We start from the raw sequence: 21,395 nt of genomic DNA, 5'->3' as shown, positions 1-21,395 counted from the left end.
GCCAATGTAGGTCTTTCAAGACCGGTGTTATATGGTCTCGGCGGCCACTCCCAGTCACCAGTTTAGCTGCCGCATTCTGGATTAGTTGTAGTTTCCGGGTCACCTTCAAAGGTAGCCCCACGTAGAGCGCATTGCAGTAGTCCAAGCGGGAGATAACCAGAGCATGTACCACTCTGGCGAGACAGTCTGCAGGCAGATAGGGTCTTAGCCTACGTACCAGATGGAGCTGGTAAACAGCTGCCCTGGATACAGATTTGACCTGTGCCTCCATGGACAGCTGTGAGTCCAAAATGGCTAGAGCCAATAGTAATGTGAACACAGCCTAAGATTATCTTTTTTTTCTGTTCAGGCACGTAGACAGAATACAAATGTTTGGAAGCAGGCATAGAGAATATTAGTTCAATGAACTGAATATCATGACAGCATTTGCAACTACTATAAAGCAGCCAAAATACAGCCTTTGTTACCTAAAGCTCTCACTCCACCCACAATAAAAGTTATGTTCATATTCTGACAACAGAAAACGAATTGCTTTGCAACTCTTGAAGAACTGATAGTCCTATTTGCCTGAGTTCAACAGTTAAATCATTTCAGGATCAAATAAATATTAGTTTACATAATACAGGTACGCTATAAATTTGTTCCGGTGTCGTGAAGAAATACAAAGCACTAATGTGTCTTAGAAAAAAGCCAGTTGAATATAGGAACTACAATCAACAGGAAAAAATGCTCTAAGCAGTTGTGGCAGTAAGCTACCTGCACCAATAAAAACCCTCTGATATAACGTTTCCCAGCCACACAAAAAATCTGGACGTGGTGCAACCTCATCAACAGATGAGGTCAAGCTCCCTGTGACCCCTTGTGGAGAAATGATGTATTTATGTCTGTTTATGTTTTGAAGGGGAAAGTATTCTGTGACTGTGACAGTCCCAGTTACAGATAGGTAGCTGTGTTGGTCTGCCATAGTCAAAACAAAAAAATTCCTTCCAGTAGCACCTTAAAGACCAACTAAGTTAGTTCTTGGTATGAGCTTTCGTGTGCATGCACACTTCTTCAGATACACTGAAACAGAAGTGACAGTCCCAGTTCAAGGCTATTATGACATTGCAAGCCTGGTCAGCAGTATTGCTAGGTGACAGGTTCCGAGAGAGAGATGACTGCTTTGAGGATTTACTAGGCAGTAAATACTAGGCAGGACCTGGATCAGGTAAAATCAGTCTGATTGGTCTGAGTGAAGAGGGGCTTTTAATTGGGCAAATTACCACCTTACAGAGCTGTCCTTACTACGTCTACTTAGAACTAAATCCTATCAAATTCAGTAGGGCGTATTTCCATGTAAGCGGAGCTTGTATTTCAGCAAGGGAGCAAAAGCTGGATTGCAGCACTGAACTTACTTTCGCTCTCTTTCCCTTCCCTACTTCAGGTTTTGGGCTAGAGCTAAACCACACATCTTTCCCCACCCTGCATTTTTTTGGCTGTTGGGATCATCAACAAACAAACTGGAGGACCTGCAAGCAGAGAGAGGGAGTTTAACTATGCTGCTGCCCTCCCCTGCCCATCCCTTCCCATCTAGGTCAAAATAGCACAGATCTTCAATGCGGGCTAAAAAGAGGTGGCAGCTGGTTGGTCTGTATAATATTGCTGCCTTAATGTATTCCTTCCATGGCTTTAAAACATGAGATGAAACCATCAGTGAGCTTTATATTATGATGCAAGATCTCTTTCCAAGGTGGTTGCAGCCAGTTTAGAGATTATTGGTGTACAAATGCATTTTCAAAGGAGATACAGAGAGACCTTAGAGTTGCAGATCTGGAAGGAGCAACAATGCCAAGACTTGCAGCAGCAAATATTACCTTAATACAGTAAAGTAAGAGGTAAAAAGGTAAAGGACCCCTGGATGGTTAAGTCCAGTCAAAGGCGACTATGGGGTTGTGGTGCTCATCTCGCTTCAGGCCAAGAGAGCCAGCGTTTGTCCACAGACAGCTTTCCGGGTCATGTGGCCAGCATGACTAAATAGCTTCTGGTGCAATGGGCCACCATGACAGAAACCAGAGCGCACGGAAATGCCATTTACCTTCCCGCCACATTGGTACCTATTTATCTACTTGAACTGGGGTGCTTTCAAACTGCTAGGTTGGCAGAAGCTGGGACAGAGCAATGGAAGCTCACCCCATAGCGCAGATTTAAACTGCCGACCCTCTAATCAGCAAGCCCAAGAGGCTCAGTGGTTTAGACCACAGTGCCACCCACGTCCCTTACAGTGAAGTAAGAAGGCAATGCAGGTTACGAAAAAGGAAGGAGCTATGCACTTTCAATTTTGAAAAAGTTAATTGAAATAACAACTTAAGGGCTCAAGTCTGTAGATTACCCAGACCAGCAATGCCACACACCAGGACACGTCAGAAGAAAACAATGACTTGCATTGCTATAATTATTTTAATCAGCATAATCAAGACACCCGAGGATAAACTGTAGAGAATAATTTTTCAATTAGGGCAACAGAACATCTATGGAAACATGGTTTCAATATTATCCTATCTAATCCTTAAACCAATTTCCACTGATACCAGTGGGAAATTTTATTTCAAGCGAAGAGGATTTGGGAGAATAACGACAGTATTTGCAACCCAGAATTTGTAATTAGATAAATAATAAATAAACCCACCATTAGGTTTATACTGAGATTCATACACTTATAAATGAATGTAAATAACTTCATATAAATAACATTTAAGCATAACAACCTCAACATGATTAACGAACCAAGACAGACATTTTTAAATACTTACAATCAGGAGGCATTTTTTCTGTGAACAGCTTGTAATACTCTTTCAGCAGCTCCAGATTTTCCTGGTTAACGGTTTCTTGCAAAGAGGTATCTCCAAACCTAAGCAATCACAGAAGACCAATTGGCATAGGAGCAGCATTTCTGCACAAGTCGACGTTTTCCACCCAAAGAAATGGAACAGGAAATAACCACCTCAGCTCTGAATTATTATTATTATTTTATATCATCAATCATTTTGTGAGCACACCATTTGATTACAACTTCCTAATTCGAGAACAAAGTGTGTTCTGTTTCCCTAAAGGCCCTGAAAGGTTCAGAAATGGGAACTAGCTCACATGCCACTCAGGCTGCAATTCTATGCTCATGGGCCTGTAATTTCCATTGAACTCTATGAGACTTACATTAAGTAGACACAGACTGCATTGTTATTTAGCAGTAGGTTTGAACATAGGGTTCTCATGTCAAAATGTAAGTGTATGATTCTGGCCTCATTGAACCACAGAACTGAATTTGAACATTATTATATTGTAAAATAAATGTTACAATATACAATGAAAGCTTCAGCATATTTAGTGTATTTACTTGAGAGTAAAGTCTGGTAAAATCCATAGTACTTAATTCTGAGTCAACTATGGTCAAAATGAAATCCACATTCAAAATGAATACTGCAGAATTCGCCGAATTTTAAAAAGCCCCAAAGGTGATGAAGTGTAGGATGTGTTGTTTTCCTGTACCATACAAAAGTACCAAAAAGTACAAAAACATTGCAAGAATGGAGGTAGGAGGCAGAGTGCAGCTTGCCATTCTGTTGAGGCCCTGCTGAAAGGACCTTTCTTGTGGAAGTATCAGAGGGTAGCTGTATTATTTAGGGAATTTAAATTATTTGTAGCTGTTTTAACATAAAAAAGCAGAATCACCAGAGGAAGGTTTTTGGATTTAAAGCCTTTGTGACAGACAGCATGGGATGGCACACCATCCTAACCACTCATGAGTCTTACAATCAAGTTTTTGTTTTTCCTGTGTCACCTTTTACAGTAGTAGAATTAGCTTGCATTTTGCATATTAGAAGGGTAGGCACCTGTGGTATTTGTGCTGTGATACTGAAAACGGTTTATGACTTTTTAAAATCATGAAACAATGAGAACCTGCCTCCTTTGCACCTCCAGTTAAAGACAGGTCTCACTTTCTGGCACCAAGCAGCCATCCTGCATTGTATGGGCTACGAGGCAAAAAATGCTGTGTTTGGCACCTTGGTACCCTCTATAGTCTCATTTCCTAGGCAATTATCCTATTACTCCATGGGTGGGCAGCTTTAGAAAGGCTGTGTGGTCTCATTCAAAATACCCAAGAACTGAAACGTAATCCTGATGACTTACCTCTCCGCGAGTGTTTGCTGTTCATTGATTCCTACATTAAAGAGAACTGGATATACATGGAGCAGTTTCCCTTCTTTAATCTCTTGAGGAAGCAGCTCAAACATCTTTCCTGGGAGCTTGATTTCTATTACATAATGTCCCCTAGGAAAGCAAAAGAATAAGACTGATTTATGCAATGTGTAAGTGAAAAATTCTGGGTGTTGTTGTTGTTTAAATTACACTTGGGCAACATAAACCTTATGTAAGAGGCAGAGGACATATTCCTAAATCATGAAAACTACTGGAGCCTAACCAAATTCAAATAAGCCAAAAGAGGGAGAGAGCGCGAGCACTTTTTTGGTGCCACTGCCCTAAATCAGAAACATAAATGGAAAGCTGATCCTTTTTAGGTCTCTTGCAGTCCCTGAAGAAGAACCTGAAAAGGTGTTGAAAACTGTCCTGTAGATTACTGGCCACCTGGATGGGATGGCAACCACTGCTGGGTCATGGCTTGATTTAAGGTGGGTCACAACAGCAACACTACCACCTTACAAACATCTGATAAAAATGCAATAAATGGGTCTCAAAATGCATGTTGGGGTTAAAGGTGGGACCTGGGTCCCCAAAAGATAAAAACTATTGATGAAGGTCATCCCAACAGAGCTGACACTTTTAGCATTCTGCTTCCTGTTCTGACTTCAAAAGTATTGGGGGGGGGGGCGATGTTCCATCTCTGAGCATGAAGCTATAGTACCTCTTCTGGATTACTGGAATTCAACTCCATCTGCCCAGTAGCTTTCATTGCCATTTGTCTCTTGTCTGCCTCTCATTGCTTAATGAACAAAGGAGTATTACTCACAGCTCTTCACATGGCATTGCTAGCGGGCTCAACTGGCATTCTGCTTATGATACAAGACTCTCTCGAAATGAAACTAACTTAGAAAAAGCCAGTACACACTAGCAGCCTGTCTGTATCTTAACACATATTTAGAAAACGTGGATTTAAATTTCTAACCTCCCTTGGTTTGAATGTAATACGCTAAAGCTAAATCTAGAAATCACATTTCCTTCGTGATTGGTGAAGTCTTAACCTCAGAATGTCAAGATATCAAAATTTTCTTTATTTCTTAAAAGCATGCAAATTTATACAACAATCGGATCAGAAATTTAATTACAAACTGTTTCTTTATAATTACTTTTTCACTGAAGTGGGAAAAAAGGATTAATAAGTAAAAAAAATTTAAAAAATGAGAAAAGGCTTTTAGCCTTCTTACTGCTTGTCTAGCATTAAAATGAGGGCACACAAACTTTTGAAGCACTTTCTACAGAGTTACAAAAACTCTTCCTACATCCACATATAATGCCAAACCATGGCTTGGTGCCATGCTAACGACAATGATATGCCTTAGTCTAATGCACTCCCTTCTCCCTTGCTGGTTTGTAGGAAGGCATGGTTTGATCAAACCACAGTTTGCCACAGTCACATGCAATAGCAAACAATCATTTTCCAAAACACCAGAAATAATAAAAAAAAGGAAAAAGAGCCTCCTGCATCAAGCCGATGATGGCCCATCTAGTCCAGCAACTTGTTCTCACGGTGACCAACCAAATGCCAAAGGGAATTCTGCAAGCAGGGCATGAGTGCAACAATACTCTGCCCACCTGTGATTCCCTGTTGTAGTAGTTTTAATGTTCTGTGCTTGATATTATTTCATTTTTAATTGTATTCTTATTGCTTCTTTTATCTTGTATGGTTTCTTATATCCTATAATGATAGGAATCAATGTTTTTGCACTTGCAGAAGAGTTTCCTAATGGAGTAAAGTGTGGAATTAAAAAGCAAAGGCATTTTCATTGTTCTAACAAGTTTCTTCGATCTGCAGGGAATCTGGTGTCAAAGTGAGATACTGCCAGAAGCAGGTGGGACATTTCCAGAGAGGAAAACTGTACAAAGTCAAAATTTGTTAGAGAAATACTAAAGATTGAAGTCTCAACATAAAAATGTCATCCTGCCAGGGAAGATAAACCTACGGTATATTTATCCTATGCACTTAAGTGATGGTATCTGTGTATTTACATACACAGTTCTGGATGATGCATAGGTTTTGCTTTTCTATTGTTTTTCTTTTAAAAAATATAAATTTTGTTACGCATTAATGTTTTTGACTGACATATTTGTTAAGTACTTTTTGCTTAGGTTATTTTATCCTACTTGACAAAAAGTAAGTTCTAAAGAGCTTTGTATCACCACAGGTTCCCTGACTCAGGCTAGCATTCACACTGATATTGTCATTATAAACATTTTAATGTTTGGTCTCTCTTTTCTCTAGGATAGGCATATACTTATATAGAACTAATTCTATCCATAGCTGCCAAGAAAACAGACCTAATAATCTCATTTACCCAGCCTTGCAAACAGGAATGTATAGATGGGATTGAATGTATTATTATTTCAATGACATTTTAAGATGGTCAAGATAAATGCAAGAGGCTGATTTTAAAAACAAAACCAAACAAGGCAGCCGTTAAGCAGCCAGAATTCCTGGGCTCTCAGTCACTGTTTGTTATCATTCAAGCACAGCCAATTAACTACTAAGAATATTACACAAGGTTTCAATGGGATGGCAAGGCTTCAACTGAAAAACACCTTCCCTTGTGCACAAAAACGAAAGGCTGTTGTAGCACTGCTGTTCACAAAGCCACACCATGGTGGCCACACAAACTCCAGCATGACAACAGAGTGGCAGGCAGCACAGACAAGCTGTTTAATGGAGGGGGAGGCATTTCACAAAGCAGTTTGCTAATCTACTCTGTGAAGCACCCGCACTCAGTTAAACATGGGTGCAGAAAGGTTTCATGGAGGGGGAGGTGCTTCAGGAAACTGCACTCTGAAGCACCTCCTCTATCATTTAAAATGGGTTGGTGTAAGCTGTGTGGGGAGGGGAGGGGTGAGCAGGCGCATGAGGTGTAAAGGGGGGGGGTGGTTGCTCAGGGGTAAAGGTTGCCCAGGTGTGGTGCAAGGTTGGTTGGCAAAGGAGTTGGTGGGTGGGTGTTTTGACATAAACACTCCCAACTCTCTTGGGAAAATAACTTTTTTAAAAAAGTTCTCTTACACTTCTGTGTAAAGGGTGTTTTGTATACACAGGCAAAAAGCTGGTAAGAAAATGCCATTCTTCAATAAATATGCAAGGATTTCAATACCAGAGGAGAGTGGCAGTGCTTTATACAATTATCTATTTCTCTCACAAATACTGATATATTCCAGAAGACTATTATCTTTACAAGCCTCTTAAGGGCATTTATTCCCCATTCTGTCCATTTGTTACAAATCATAGTTACACAAATACATTTGCAGATGAATTTCCATTTGATTTTTTTCTGGCGCAGCATAATGTTATGCCTTTGTTTCAGGAAACAGATAACACTCACCGCCTTCCAGTTATAATAGGCAAGAGGTCATCTGATTTGGCTTCAGTTATTTTAAACATGACTTTTTGTAAATCTGATATTCCCACAGCCATGTCTTCTAGCATTCCAATTTCTTCACCTTCAGAGAATGAAAATTAAATTACAAAATAGAATGAAAAGAAAAATATGATAGACAAGCTCTAACTGGTCTATTTCAATTTTAACAACATGTAAGAAAAGAGTTCCTAAGCTTCAGAGCCAATGTCATATGTTAATTTGTTATTTCCACATTGACCATGTATCTGCACAAATATGCCTGTTCCAATTTTTAAAATTTTGATTAGGACTATGTAAAATCTGCCCTGTACCTTCCATGGATATTTCTCCTTTCCCACAAAGCCAGCATCACGTGTATGAATTGCAGGTCTGAATTACTGATGGATATTTCACATATAAGATTTTATCCATAAGACGTTTTTTATCCAGAACAACAGATGTAACCACAAGTGTTATGATGCAAAAGCCAGTCACATAGACAATAGATTTAATTATGCAAGAGCTTATGCAGTCATTGACTGCTCTTTTCATGGAGCTGATTATAATATTTCCATTTTGTTTGCCTGTTAAGGATGCTTATTCACAGTAGCAAACACAAAGTGAAATCTAACAGTGTCCAACCACCAGTGGTCTGGAAAGCTGAGAAGCTCCCAGGAGCAGATTGAGGGAAGGGAGAAGTCTGCTATCACATTTATGGATGTCACCCATCGTTTATTCATTGGGGCACTCCTAGTTCAGTTGTAAAGCAAAAATGGGGAATTATTAATGCATTTGAAATCGTAAGCAAGTTTAACCCCCTTGTACTCCCAAGAAAGCTGCTCCTGAGAGGCAAGGGAGCTCTTTCAAATGGCATGAGATGTGGTGTGAAGGGCCACAGTTGAAGTGGCAAATAGAAGAAAAAAATAATCACAGATTCCACTCAGTAAGAAGCTGTTTGGATCCAAGTTAATAGAAAACACAGCACATACAATATAATGCAGGTCAGGTAAAGACAACAAACTGTCCCCCCTTCAACGGTCTTCTGAAATAAAATAATCAATATAGTACTAAATATGTTTATTCAGCCATCCATTCTGCTGCTAGATCTTATACTCCCAAATAAACGTAGCTGAGAATATCCACAATATATATATATATATGAAAAGAAAAGAAATTGACACACAGCTGTGTATCAGAAATACCAAAATGGCCTGGTCTGCACATCACAGTAAACCAAACCATGGCTTGGCTTAGCTTGAACATGCAGATTTCTAGAGGGAGAGATAGCAGCTACTTTGCTCCCTTCCACTGTCATTCTGCTGCTATGCTGAGCAACCCCTTTGCTTGTTTTAAGAGTGTAATCTGAACCCAGATTCATGGTTTAGTTTTCTGTAGACTAACCATGAGCAATAACAGAAGTTAGTCCAATGGTTTGTGGCTCTTGGTTTGTCTGGAGAGAACTAAACCATAAGCCTGGATTTGGACATCACCACAAACCAGAGCTTTCCAATCCTTTCATGTTGGTGACACATTTTTTAAGGCATGCATCATTTCATGACACAGTAAATCAGTTTTGCTAGCAAACTGGGAGGTTAAACTAACCCCTTTCCAGGCCTGGGAGGAGCTTGGGGAGCATTCATGTGACATACTTACACATTAACGTGTCGCGACACAGAGTTTGGAAAGCTCTGTCTTAAACAACGCTATGGTTTAGCTCACCACAGGAGCAAAACTGCCAAGATCTCCTCACCAAGAGCTCTTGTCTATTCTTCTTAGCTTTTTAAAAACACTTTAATGTAGCCATCTGAGTGTATAACACTTACTATATGTACTGAGGAGTCCTTCATACTGAACAATTAGCCCGACCGTGTGAAGCTGCTGCAGGAAGCCTTGATCCCGCAAACTGGAGTGCAATTTGATTATAAACCCACAGACCAATCCAGCAAGCTAGAGTAATAACAATAACCAAATAAATACCAATTATATTAGAAAGAAAGAAAGATAACGAGTCATTTACAAAATTCACTCAGCATTCATAACACAAATTCAGCTTGAACCAAGTCCCACTCTTTTGTCTGTGAAGCTGAATATTGGAAAGATATGTCTAAAGCATTTATTCTCAAATAGTACTACAGAAGAAACATCACAGATTAAAAACACCCTAAGAGTTTTTAGATCAAGCATATATTTTATAGAATAATAAGGCATTGACACAGATCATAGCCATTCCAGAGATCTGAAGGAATCAAACCTAGCTAGTTGTTTTGGTGCGCAGCCTGTCCTTATAATATGAATTTAGCCATTGAAAGGAGAAGATGAGCAAACAGTAGGAAAGAGAGTGGATATTTGGATTATTAAAAGCCTCCCACTGAGCAATGGACCATTATCCTGCCACTAGATAAAATTGACTAATTTAACTTTTCTTGATTTCATGTTTTCAAAATCAAATCTCCAGTTTGTGCTTTTCCCCGTTCTGCACCTTCCACTGAAACCATGTTTTCTAAATAGGTGTATAAGTGCAACCATATCCCGTAAGACATGATTTTGTTTCCAAAAGCATCACATTTGTTCATTTGCTGCATAGTGTAACTTGAAACTACACTCCTGGCTTGTAAAACATCTATTTATCTGCTCACATTCCTATGCTCCATCTTATGAATGAATCGGGTCTGTAAATTCACCAGGCACATCTTCACATTATTAATTAATGATTATGGCATTATATATGTATATTTCACAAAGAACAGGTATGACATTACTGTAAAAATATGGAAACATACAAGTTCTGCACTTAATATCTCATTTTAAAATAACAAAACCGTTTGTCTAGATGTGAAAAAGGGAAACATCTTTGCCTTGTGTTACTGTTGTCCCAGATCCAAAGTCCTCTGGGCATGAGCAGAAAAGCACATCTGTGCAGTCATGGGAGGCTCCTAATGTCTCATTATATGCTGCTCCAAAGGAACACCAACTGTTGCTGGAAGGGGAAGCCAAAAAGCCCCCTTGTGAATGGGCAGAACACCATTGCACCATTGTGCATGGCATTTCATGACTGTTCAGATGAAGACCATGTTTCCTTTTTAAAACGTGGAAGTATTATGCTTCCATATTTTTATATTATGTGGAATATCTTACATTAATAACTAAAACGGGTAATTGGATTTTGCATTATTGACAAAACAGTTTGCACATTTTTGTTGTTCCCTGAGGAAGGGCCTGTGGAGCTGGAAATGTGTTCATCATGAAAGGGTATTCTGAATTAAAATGCATTTTCCAACAGTGTGGGAAGGTTCCGCTTCTGTGGCATAGAGGCGTCATCTTTGCTAAGGCATTGCTTACAATAATGATAACAGCAGCTGGAGACCTCTTGGGTAGATCTTGTGTAAAACCAGTTGTGTTCTACTGTCAGGACATGGTTGGAGGCACCACCAAACATCTGAGAGGTGGCTTCAGAAGCACTGGCAGAAACATCCAATCTCCTGTAATTGCACCATGGATTAATAGTGTATTTTCTGGTATATCTGAATGGCCCTTGAGCATCTGAAAACACGCAGTAAAAAGTCCAGAGAGCAGCAGTCTGCCAAACACCTTCCAAACATGACCGAGTCACAAGTAGTAAGATGGAGACTTGTTCTTTGGTGTCTCAGTGGAGTACTGCAGCACTAAGGCAACTTTTGTAGAGACAGAAAAGGACTGATCTACTTTTCCACTGTATGCTATGGGCAGAATACCATTCACTGGGATAGCCACATGCCTTTATACTCTAGGAGGTGGCTAAGTTGTTTTTCAAAAATAAAATGAAAGCCTGCCTCAGTTAAACCTGGCAGGGTTTAAGTCGACAGCTCTGCAACAAAACAAAACAAATAAGTTTATGAAATGGAAGAAGCACCTACTGCTTGACTGAAGACAATATCTCTTCTTAGGGTCAGCATTAAGCATTGTGGCAAGCTACATGCAAGCTCCTGAAGCAGAACAAAAGACATTGATTGCTTTGCCCTAGTCACCACCTCTCCAATACAGTCCTTCAGCGTAACTGTGAGTGGATAAAGTTGTTCATACCAGTCACCTGTAACAAAGGAGGGAGATCAAGAATGGTGATCAAGGTAGAGAAAAATCTCCTTTTCAAAGTAGAAAAATCAGTGGATGTAATCCTTTCTCTTTGTGCACACACACTAAGCTATGGTCAGGTGCCTGCAGCAGTTCCTCTCACACACTGCTGCTTCTGGTGTATGAGATTATTAGCTCAGCTCATCCCTGCATTCACAATACAACACCACATCCACAAAAATCAACTTGTTGTTCATAGCCTAGTTGATGCAATTAAATGAACTTCCCAAAGTAACAGCAGCCTGAGAGGAAATCAAAGCTGGAAAACAAAATAAATAAAATGCTTGTTCAACTGAGCGAAATAGTTATGATACTCTGATCCTCTAGTCAAGCTAAGGAAGTGCAACATATTGATTTCTTTATCGAGTGATTGCATGTAGTAAAAAAAACAAAACCCAAACCCAACAACCCATGGATGTATACTAGAGAACACAAACCTCCTACTGGCTTTGAGAGGAAACAGTTAATCAGCAGCTTGACATATGACAAGTTCACTTTCTGACATTCATGGGGGGGGACGACTGCCAATTTACAACAACTGTACATTGCCAACGAGCTTAAAAGCAATTCATTCCCTTTACACCCCCCCCCACCACCCACAACATGTCTGTGAGGCCTTTCAGCCAGCCTACATATTGCAGTAATCTAACCTAGAGGTTGCCATAGTATAGATGGCAGACCTTTGGCTATCCCTGTCCAGCCAGGGGCACAGCTGGGCCACCTGAGCCCCAAGCAACAGCCATGGATCCAGAAACATCCCCAAGCTACATACCTGCTCCTTCAGAGGGAGTATAACTCCATCAAGAGCAGGCAACCTACCACCCATCTGGATCAGGGAACCGCCCACTACCAGTGCCTCACTCTTATCTGGTTTGAGTTTGAGTTTGTTGGCTCTTATCCAGCCCATTACGAATACAAGACAACGGTCCAGCACATCCACTGCCTCACCTGTAGATGTAAAGGAGAGGTAGAGCTCTGTGTCATCAGCATATTGCTGACAACACTCCAAAACTCATTATATGAAGATGATATACAGATGGTATATGACACCAGTGCAGTTAGGGAAAATGTACAGAACTAGTTCAAATATATGTTGGAAGTGTAAGAAAAAGGAGGGGACATTTTATCATATGTGGTGGGATTGTAATGTAATTAAAAAATTTTGGGAAATGATGTATAACGAATTGAAGAAAATGTTTCATTTAACATTTGTTAAAAAGCATTTTTGTTATGGGTTGTAGGGGAAAAGCTGGAAGACTGAAGAAATTCCAATTAAAGAATCATGGCAAGAAAAACAGACTATGAAGAACTGGCAAAATTGACACATAAGATATGGGACAAGGATAACTGTGATTTTAAAGCTGAATGGGAACCCTTTACAAAATATTTGAAGAGGCAACAGAGTGAATTGGACTCCATGGCAGGATTTGAATAAACTTTCACAAACTTTTTATTGACAATAATCAGTTAAACAATTTAAGGATCTGTACAACTTTGCAACATGCAGAGAATAGCATTCGCAGAGAAACCAAAGACTGGAACTGAGGGAAGTTGCAGTGGGGTGTTGGTGGGTGGGTTTTGTGTGGGAGGGTGGGGGAAGGGAGGAAAAATGGGGGGGATTAAGGATGATATGCTTTTGGATAATATGTTTTATTTAAATTTTCAATAAAAATATTTTTTTTTTTAAAAAAAAGACAACACTCCAAAGCTCTGGATAATTTCTACAATATATCCATAGAGTGCTTCCATATTTTCCCCCAAGTTAATTTCTACTCCTTTAATCACTATAGATAACTTTATTTTTCATCTGTTCCCAATTTGAATTCATTTTTAATTCAGAGTTTGAATTAACTAGTGTGATGAAAAGTGGAAATAAGAACCCAGGTGTGACCTCATTTTTGCCTTTGAACAAAGATACAGATTGTTCCTTACTAGAAACATTTTTCCTAATGCAAACATTGCCTTTTTTCTTTCTTTCTTTCTTTTTTTACAACTGTAGCAGATTTAGCATCCTTTGGTGCTTTTGTGATTCTCACAGTATCCTGGGCTCTTTCCCCCCCTTCCTCTGTCGGTTCCCACTGATAGCGACAAAGTTTATTGTATGACCTACCATACCATGCATTTACTTAATTGTTCATTCCATCTTTGTAACTGAAGGCGAAGAGCATTTGCTTAAAATTAGGTTCCTAACAAATCCTGAAACCACCAAGCTATTATACAGCACAGCTAATTTAGCATCTAAGCAAAACTCATGATTTCAGTATTCTAAAAATGAACTGCAAATTCAACTGTAACTGCTAAAGGTTTGGAAAGTGTTAAACTCTGCTATACCACAAGATAACATTTGACCTCAACCAACATCTACCTTACATTAGCATCACAAGTACTTATTATTGTACAAATGTATAGAACATATTGAAGCTATGTGTTTCACAATACTTATGAACACTGCAATATTTTATATTGAGGCTTTCCCCAAAAGTCTCAGGAGCACAGAGTTCAGTCTTAATATAATATATTCATGTTGTGATAGCAATACAGTGATACTGACTATAATGCTTTTTAATATCTTGGAGGCCTAATACAATGTTAAGTGAAATTCAGTTATTTATGTAAGCCATCCAGTCGCTTTGCATGGAAATTTTGATTAGTTTTTCCACTGTTATGTTTTATCTCCAGTAGGTGGAGCCACTTAATAAGCCTGAAACACCAACATATAATCAGTTATTATTCAAATAAACCGGTATCCTAGGCTACGTACACAAAACCAGCTCAAAATGTTTTCCCCCACTGCATTTCAAGTTGTATTTACATGTTGCTGTACGCACCAGAGAGAGGCCAGAGATGTCTTCGCCTAATGCAAATTACCTGTAACATCTGCCCCCCAACTCCTAGTCATGAAGCTGCCACAAATGCATGAACAGCAGTGTCAAAAGTACACACCTCAGCTTAACTGCGAAGTGAATGTGGCTTAAATTTTCAAAGTTGGAAATTGGTTTGAAGGAAAACACATCAAGCAACAGTATTCCTCAAGAAGCTAAAGGAAATATGTGGATTGTGGCTAGCATCCTGTGTACATGGTTTCAAACAATGGCAATGGGAGTGTACTGGAGCTACAGTACATGGTAATGTGTACACCATTTTAGAGCCCCCGGGTGGGCTCAGTCCAGATTACATTAGTTAAACTTAAGTCCCATTGAACAAAGTCATGGCTAACATGCCTCACTGATTTCAATGACGTCTAACTTAGCCTGGATCCAGCCTACTTAATTCAACGATTCTGGGGTTTCTAATATTCTGAAGGGATGTTTAGGCATTAAATGCACTACCACCCCTTTACAGGAAGGGATCTGCACAAATCCTTTTCTGATATTATACTGGATGAAAAGAAACACAAAATAAATCAACCTGTGCCATTTCTTTGTAGCATCTGAAGATGGAGCTTTGAGGCAATGCTCACAGGTGTACTTAAGAGCCCAAAGGCACAACAGCCAAGCATCCTCTTCCACCTTTGACAGCAACCTATATCCAAGCCACAGTTGGCCAAAAGCAGAGAGCAGGATCATGACCTGAAAAGCAAACCACTCCAGATTGTTCAAGTAAAATAGCCTATGCTGTACAATATAACCTGCAGTTCTCTGAAGCAGCAGAGTACTCCTGCCTCTCAGCTCTGCAACTGCATACTGAAAATTACATGCATGCAATTGCAAAATACAATAACAACTCTTTTTTTGCATATTTGCAAGGTATACAAGTTGAGCATTACATTCTGCTTTGCTGGGGGAAGGGAATACAAAAGACTTTGTACTTTCTCTTCAGTAAGATTTGCAGCAAAGGTGCAAACAGCAGCCCTCGAAATTTCAAGCAACTGGAGTATTTTTCACCTACTACAACAGATCTTTCTGAAGAGGAAAGAGTTGCAATTGCAGACCTTGAAGAACAGATTGTTCTGTTGCAATGGTATTTAAGGCTCTACTGCATACATACTCTCCTTCCTTCCTTTTCTCTCTGCTCAGCTGATGACCCAGAGAGGACCCAGAGGGCCTCATAAGTTATCATGGGGTAGCCTGTCTTTTATAACCATATGTAAACATATGAACAATTGCCTACCTGATATCTAGTGCACCCACATAACTTGGATTTAAAGGAATATGCAGACATTCTTATGTTGCATTCACAAACAATTTCTTTTATAGGAGAGCTGCCTCACAATATCACCACTTTTTACAGAAGAAATGGTATATAACCAACCTCAAAACAGAAAATAACCACCTTTCTTTAGTAACAGGGATAAGAAAAAAGGTAGCATAGGCCAGTGGAATATGCTTAATTTCATCCCATCTTTGTCACAATCTTTTGTTCTCTTCACTGTGAATACTGCCAACGTGGCTAGCCACCAGCTGAGGAATTAAATAGGTCAAAGATATGGAGAAGATGGTGCTTCTTGATTAATGCCACATTTAAGCAAGTGAGGCAAACCCTGAAGTTCTAAGGAGCTTGAATAAAATTCAATACAGTATAATTAGACATTATATACTAAACCAAAAGGTTTTTTTATAAAAGCCTCATAGCTCAGGATTATTCATACAATACAGAGTCAATTAACCATTTGCTTCATGAATGTAATTCTAGTTAAGGACCCATTACCTAAGCTCTTTGGAATGGATTAATGTCTTCTCCAATATTTGGACTGCACTTCATACATTCAAGGACTGAGTTGCCCTTCTGCGTAGCACTGTAGTTTATTATTTTTATTAGCTTATTTTATGTGGGGTGAAATAACATTAATTGTCATTATATTTGCTCTTGTAGAACTTCAAGGAGGAATTCAACTGGGAGAGCAGCTTCGAGGCATTATCCTGAAACTTTACAGCATTTGGGGGCCCTTTGAGTTAGGAATGTGAAGAACATCTTACTCATGTCCATGGAGTTTTCCACTATCCATTTTATCATGTTGGCTCTCAATGGATCTCCATCTTGCTCAAGAAACAGGTGGACATTCAGCTGTTAGTCACCACGCAAGTTCACTTCAGGGTAATTGAACAACATCTACAGCCCCCATGCAAAGGCTGCAAAGATCAGTTAGCTGTCAAACTTTCTTTCACTTCCACAGTGGATCTTGGGGGGGGGGGGGGAATCCCTTCACTGTGAGTTTTGCTGCTGCTCTTTGCAGCCTTTGCATAACATAAAGCATCTTGCTTCATCAAGGAGACGTATGGGGGAAAGCTGCAAGGAGCTGCGATAAGTGTCAAGTAGTCACGGGGAACCTTTTCACTGTAGAGGTGAAACTGACAAGAGGTCTGAAGTTCCTTGTCAATTTCATATCTAGAGTAAAAGTATTTCTAAGGACTGATGGCTCTATGAGATGACAGGTTCCCAGTTTCACTACAGTTCTTCTCAGCCTCTCTATACAATTCTCCGAGATTCCACAAAGTGCTTTACATACCATCACATCTAGTTTTTCTTTCTGAGCAGCATGTCAAGATATTACAACATCCACCCACCAAGAATGTCTCCTATCAGCAGAAAACAAACTGAGTATGATTTAGCATAGAGTGGGTTTTTTTTAAAAAAAATATTATTATTTAAAAATACTTGTACACCCCAGTGGAATTGCAATTCTTGGGTCACAATTTGAACCTTATGGATTATTGTAGCATCCATGCTTTGGGTGAAAGAGTCAGATAAAAATGAAATGAAACAATGGAAGATTTGACTGTGTAAGCATTATGGCACAGTCTAAATCAGCCTTTCTCAACCTGTGGGTCCCCAGATGTTGTTGAACTAAAACTCCCATTACTCCTAGCTAGCAAGGCCAGAGCTCAGGGATGATGGGAGTTGTAGTCCAACAACATCTGGGGACCCACAGGTTGAGAACCGCTGGTCTAAATGCTACGTTTCTGGAACCCTCATTTGGGTGTTATGGGTATGAGGCACAGTTGGAAGCACAACTGGTCTAGAACCATCCCAACCTATTAGCTAGATATTATTCATGGTTGTCACCATTCTCCTCCTCCTGCATATCTCCTGGCTGACACAGATGGCACGGAAAAAGAGGCCAGCATGGAGAATGGAAGAAACAGCAGGGGTATCTCCTGGTACTCAAAAGTTAGAAAGGGACTATTCCAACTCACTCCTCAATGTAGCATGCAAGTGCAGCACTTCACACAGGTGACTGTCCAACCTTAGCTTATATGAGGTAAAGGAGAGTCCATCACCTTCCCAAGACATGTTTATTGTCAGACCACTCATACTGCTATGAAATCTCTTCCAATGTTGAGCCAAGATCTGTTTGCCTTCAGATTTTCTGCCCACTTGTTCTAGTCATGCCCCCCCCCGAAAGAAAACAACTCTGCTCCACCTTCTGCACAACAGCCCTTCAGATATTTGAAGACCATGACTGAATCTCCCCTTAAGCTTCTCTTGGCTAAACAAGCCCACCTCTTTCAACTACTTCTCACAGGACTTGGTTTCCATCCCTATCTCCATTCTGATCACCATCCTCTGGACATGTTCCTGTTGGTCAGCATCTGTTCTCAGATGTGGCGTCCAGAACTGGATTCAAGACTCCAGATGGGGCATGAACAGCAGAATAGAGTGTAACCCTTACTTCTCATGATCTGGATACTATGCTTCTGTTAATGCAGCCTAAGATTGCACTGGCCCTATTAGCAGCCATGTCACAGTGCACAATCCAATCCTGTCAAGCACCTATTATTTTGCAAACTGAGCCTGAAAATTTTGGGAATATATATTCATGCATAGTTTGTCACTTTTATAATATTACTGTTTCTAATGCCATCAATTATGACCTACATGAATAAGAGTAGGATGGATATTTGGAAAAGTTGTTCTGTGAGGTTGTCAAAAAGAGGGGGGAGGGAGTTCCAGTTGGCTGATGGCTCTCTCTGGCAAATAGGGTTTTTATTTTAGGAAACAAGATTTCTTGGGAATATAAATGTCACATTACAGGACAGTTGTGCCCATTTGCCTAGAGACACCCTGATAAGGTCAGAGATGATGACCTTTCATCATGCAGCCAGAAAAGGGGCATGCAATCCTAAAGGTCTACAATCAATATGTCAGTCTACTTGTCACACAATAAGAGACTGAGCAGAGAGTATAGGAAGCCGAGAGACAGAGCCATTTGGGGGCAAAACCCTCTGCAGCACCTAAATGAGCACTATGAAGCATCCATCGTCACCTTGTTTTATCCTTCCTCTGTGCTGGTAACTAACCATCTAGTTACACAGAGCAACTGCCTTTGATAACTATATCCCTGCAGATCACATGTGAATGTGTTGAATGACTGTGAGCTCTTGAACAGGTGAAATCAATAAATCATTTTTGAAAACTAGTGCTATTGCCTTGGTCTCTGTGCTTTCCTCCTCCAATATTCCAAGTCATGGGGGGAAATGCAAATTTTAAACAATGTCAGAGGTTGGACTAGAGCAAGCAGGGGGTGACATGGGGGGTAGTGGCATTTTAAAACAAGGTTTGAGTACAGCAAGAAGGGAGTTGGGTAATGCACTGTTGTGCTAGCCTTTTAGTGTTGGCTTCTGTGTTTTACCCATCTATCCATCTCTGATACTGCTTCTTATTAAAATTAGTTGGTTGGGCACAATGGCTCAGAGTCTCTCCATCTCTGCTTTACTCAAATCGCTGCCATTGTTTGAGTACAGCAAGAAGGAAGAAACACTGAAAGGGGGAAATGCCATTTTAAACTTCTCCCTCTTTCACTCCTCAGCTGCTTCATGTGAGGGAGATAAAGGATGCAGAGCCCTCAAACATTCCATAGTACTTTCCCACAGTGTATTTCACTCCTCCATTAAGACGTTCCAGATACAATGTAGTAATTTAGAAGAAATGTTTTATTAGCACGTGAACACCATATATGTACATCCGTCAACTGAACTTAGCCTTCTGTAACTGAACAACCTTAATGAAAGGGATTGCATTTAAGGTTTTATTCACCTTAAAGATACAGCAACACCTATCAAGATGGGTATGTGCACAAAGGAGGCTACAAAGTAAGAGAGAAGCAGCAGCACAGAAAAGGGTGATGGTCTTTGTGCAAGGGAGAGTTGGAAAAAAGGAGGAAGGAGGAGGTAGGGAAAGGGGGTGAAGGTGATAATGGTGTGCAAAGGAGGTTGCAGAATAGGAAAGAGGATAAGGCATAGATATGGGGGTGATCTATGTGCAAGGGTCTAGATTCAGGTAGGTAGCTGTGTTGGTCTGACGTAGTTGAAATATATTTAAAAAATTAAAAATTGTCCAGTAGCACCTTAGAGACCAAGTTTGTTCTTGGTATAAGCTTTTGTGTGCATGCACACTTCTTCAGATACACTTCAGTGTATCTTCAGTGTATCTTCAGAAGTGTGCATGCACACAAAAGCTTATACCAAGAAGAAACCTAGTGGGTCTCTAAGGTGCTACTGGACAAATTTTTTATTTTTTATTTATCTATGTGCAAGGGAGAATTGGAAAAAAGTGAGGAAGGTAGAAAGAAAAGGGGGGGTTGAAAAGAGGGGGTGCAAAGGGGATCACAAAAAGGAGGGAGGAGGGACCAGGGGAATGGGTTTGAAGACGGAAGCAGTGGCACAAAATGGTTTGAAAAAGAGGGCCCACATAATTGGTTGGAAGGTGAAAAGGATAATTCATAGTTGCAATGTGTGGGAGGAGGAAGATTCTGGTGGTTTACGTGTGGGTGGTTTGTGTGCAGGGGGGGGGGTGCCGTTCCACAAAAGGAGGGAGGAGGCGGCATGCACATGGAGTGAAGGTGAAAACAGGTGCAAAGTGGGATTGCAGAACAGAAGAGAGAAATTCAGAATAGGAATGGGAAGGTGAAAAGTGAGCTTAGTAGTTGCCTGGGCTGGGAAAAGGAAGTTATAGTGGGTTAATGTGGGGGGGGGGGGGATGACAGTGGAGTTGGCGAACTGAGTGATCAGAAATTCAGCCCTTAATAAATAGAATCTCTCTGTACAGCAAGTATCATAATCCACACAATGTTGGGAGTTCATTTTGAAAAAGGGAAATCTACAGCCTGAATTCTATGGAAAGAGACATGGAAAATATTAACTTTAATTTTCTCCTGCAAACACAGAGGCTGTACAGTGCTTTACAACAATCCTCTACCTTAAAAAATGAATGCTTTCTACTTGCTTTATCCTGCAGTGAAATCATAATACTGTGCTGATGACACCATAGATAGTTGCCATGGAAACTGATCTCTCAAATTCAGCCTTAAGAAAGTACTCAAACATTGGTCTTCAAGAAGGATCAGAGATAATATATTCCTAATTTAAAGCTAGCTATCTAAGAAATAAATCGAGGGTATGCGGACTTTAACAGAAAATACCACAAGCATGTAAAACAACAGCAAACCACACCAAAGAAGTGTTGCATCAAAAGAATGGTACAAAAAAACCCATTTAAACAATTAAGTGTTACCGCTTTGTTGTCTTTATTCTTTTCTATAAGGTGCCAGAATGCACACAGATTTGTAGGAAATTCTATTTTGATTCCATAGCATCCAAACAACAATTTTCCTTAAAATAATGTCTTCCATTTGCTAATCTACTACAAGCAACTTACTATTCAGCCTTCCTGCTGGACACACACACACACACACACACACACACACACACTACAGCCACAAATATAAAATGTTATAGCAAATTGGGGTGGCGAGTACATACACAG

At 40.0% G+C, this 21,395-nt stretch overlaps 1 protein-coding gene across 13 annotated transcripts in view; it reads right to left on the bottom strand.

The window, feature by feature from the left end:
- Window positions 1–21,395, bottom strand: part of INPP4B (inositol polyphosphate-4-phosphatase type II B) — a gene marked incomplete at its 5' end in the record, with an annotated part of 263,874 nt that overhangs the window by 28,962 nt on the left and 213,517 nt on the right. For all 13 annotated transcript variants that reach the window (XM_083755443.1, XM_083755441.1, XM_083755437.1 and 10 more), the window contains 5 exons: window positions 2,790–2,887; window positions 4,165–4,305; window positions 7,572–7,689; window positions 9,410–9,533; window positions 11,480–11,652. In XM_083755443.1, the coding sequence (XP_083611569.1) occupies window positions 2,790–2,887; window positions 4,165–4,305; window positions 7,572–7,689; window positions 9,410–9,533; window positions 11,480–11,652 (654 nt within the window). The remainder of the gene's footprint in view (window positions 1–2,789; window positions 2,888–4,164; window positions 4,306–7,571; window positions 7,690–9,409; window positions 9,534–11,479; window positions 11,653–21,395) is intronic.

This window comes from Podarcis gaigeae (assembly GCF_964106915.1).
Source record: "Podarcis gaigeae genome assembly, chromosome: 9".
NCBI classification, from domain to species: Eukaryota; Metazoa; Chordata; class Lepidosauria; order Squamata; family Lacertidae; genus Podarcis; species Podarcis gaigeae.
This window is presented reverse-complemented; position numbering and strand designations above follow the sequence as displayed.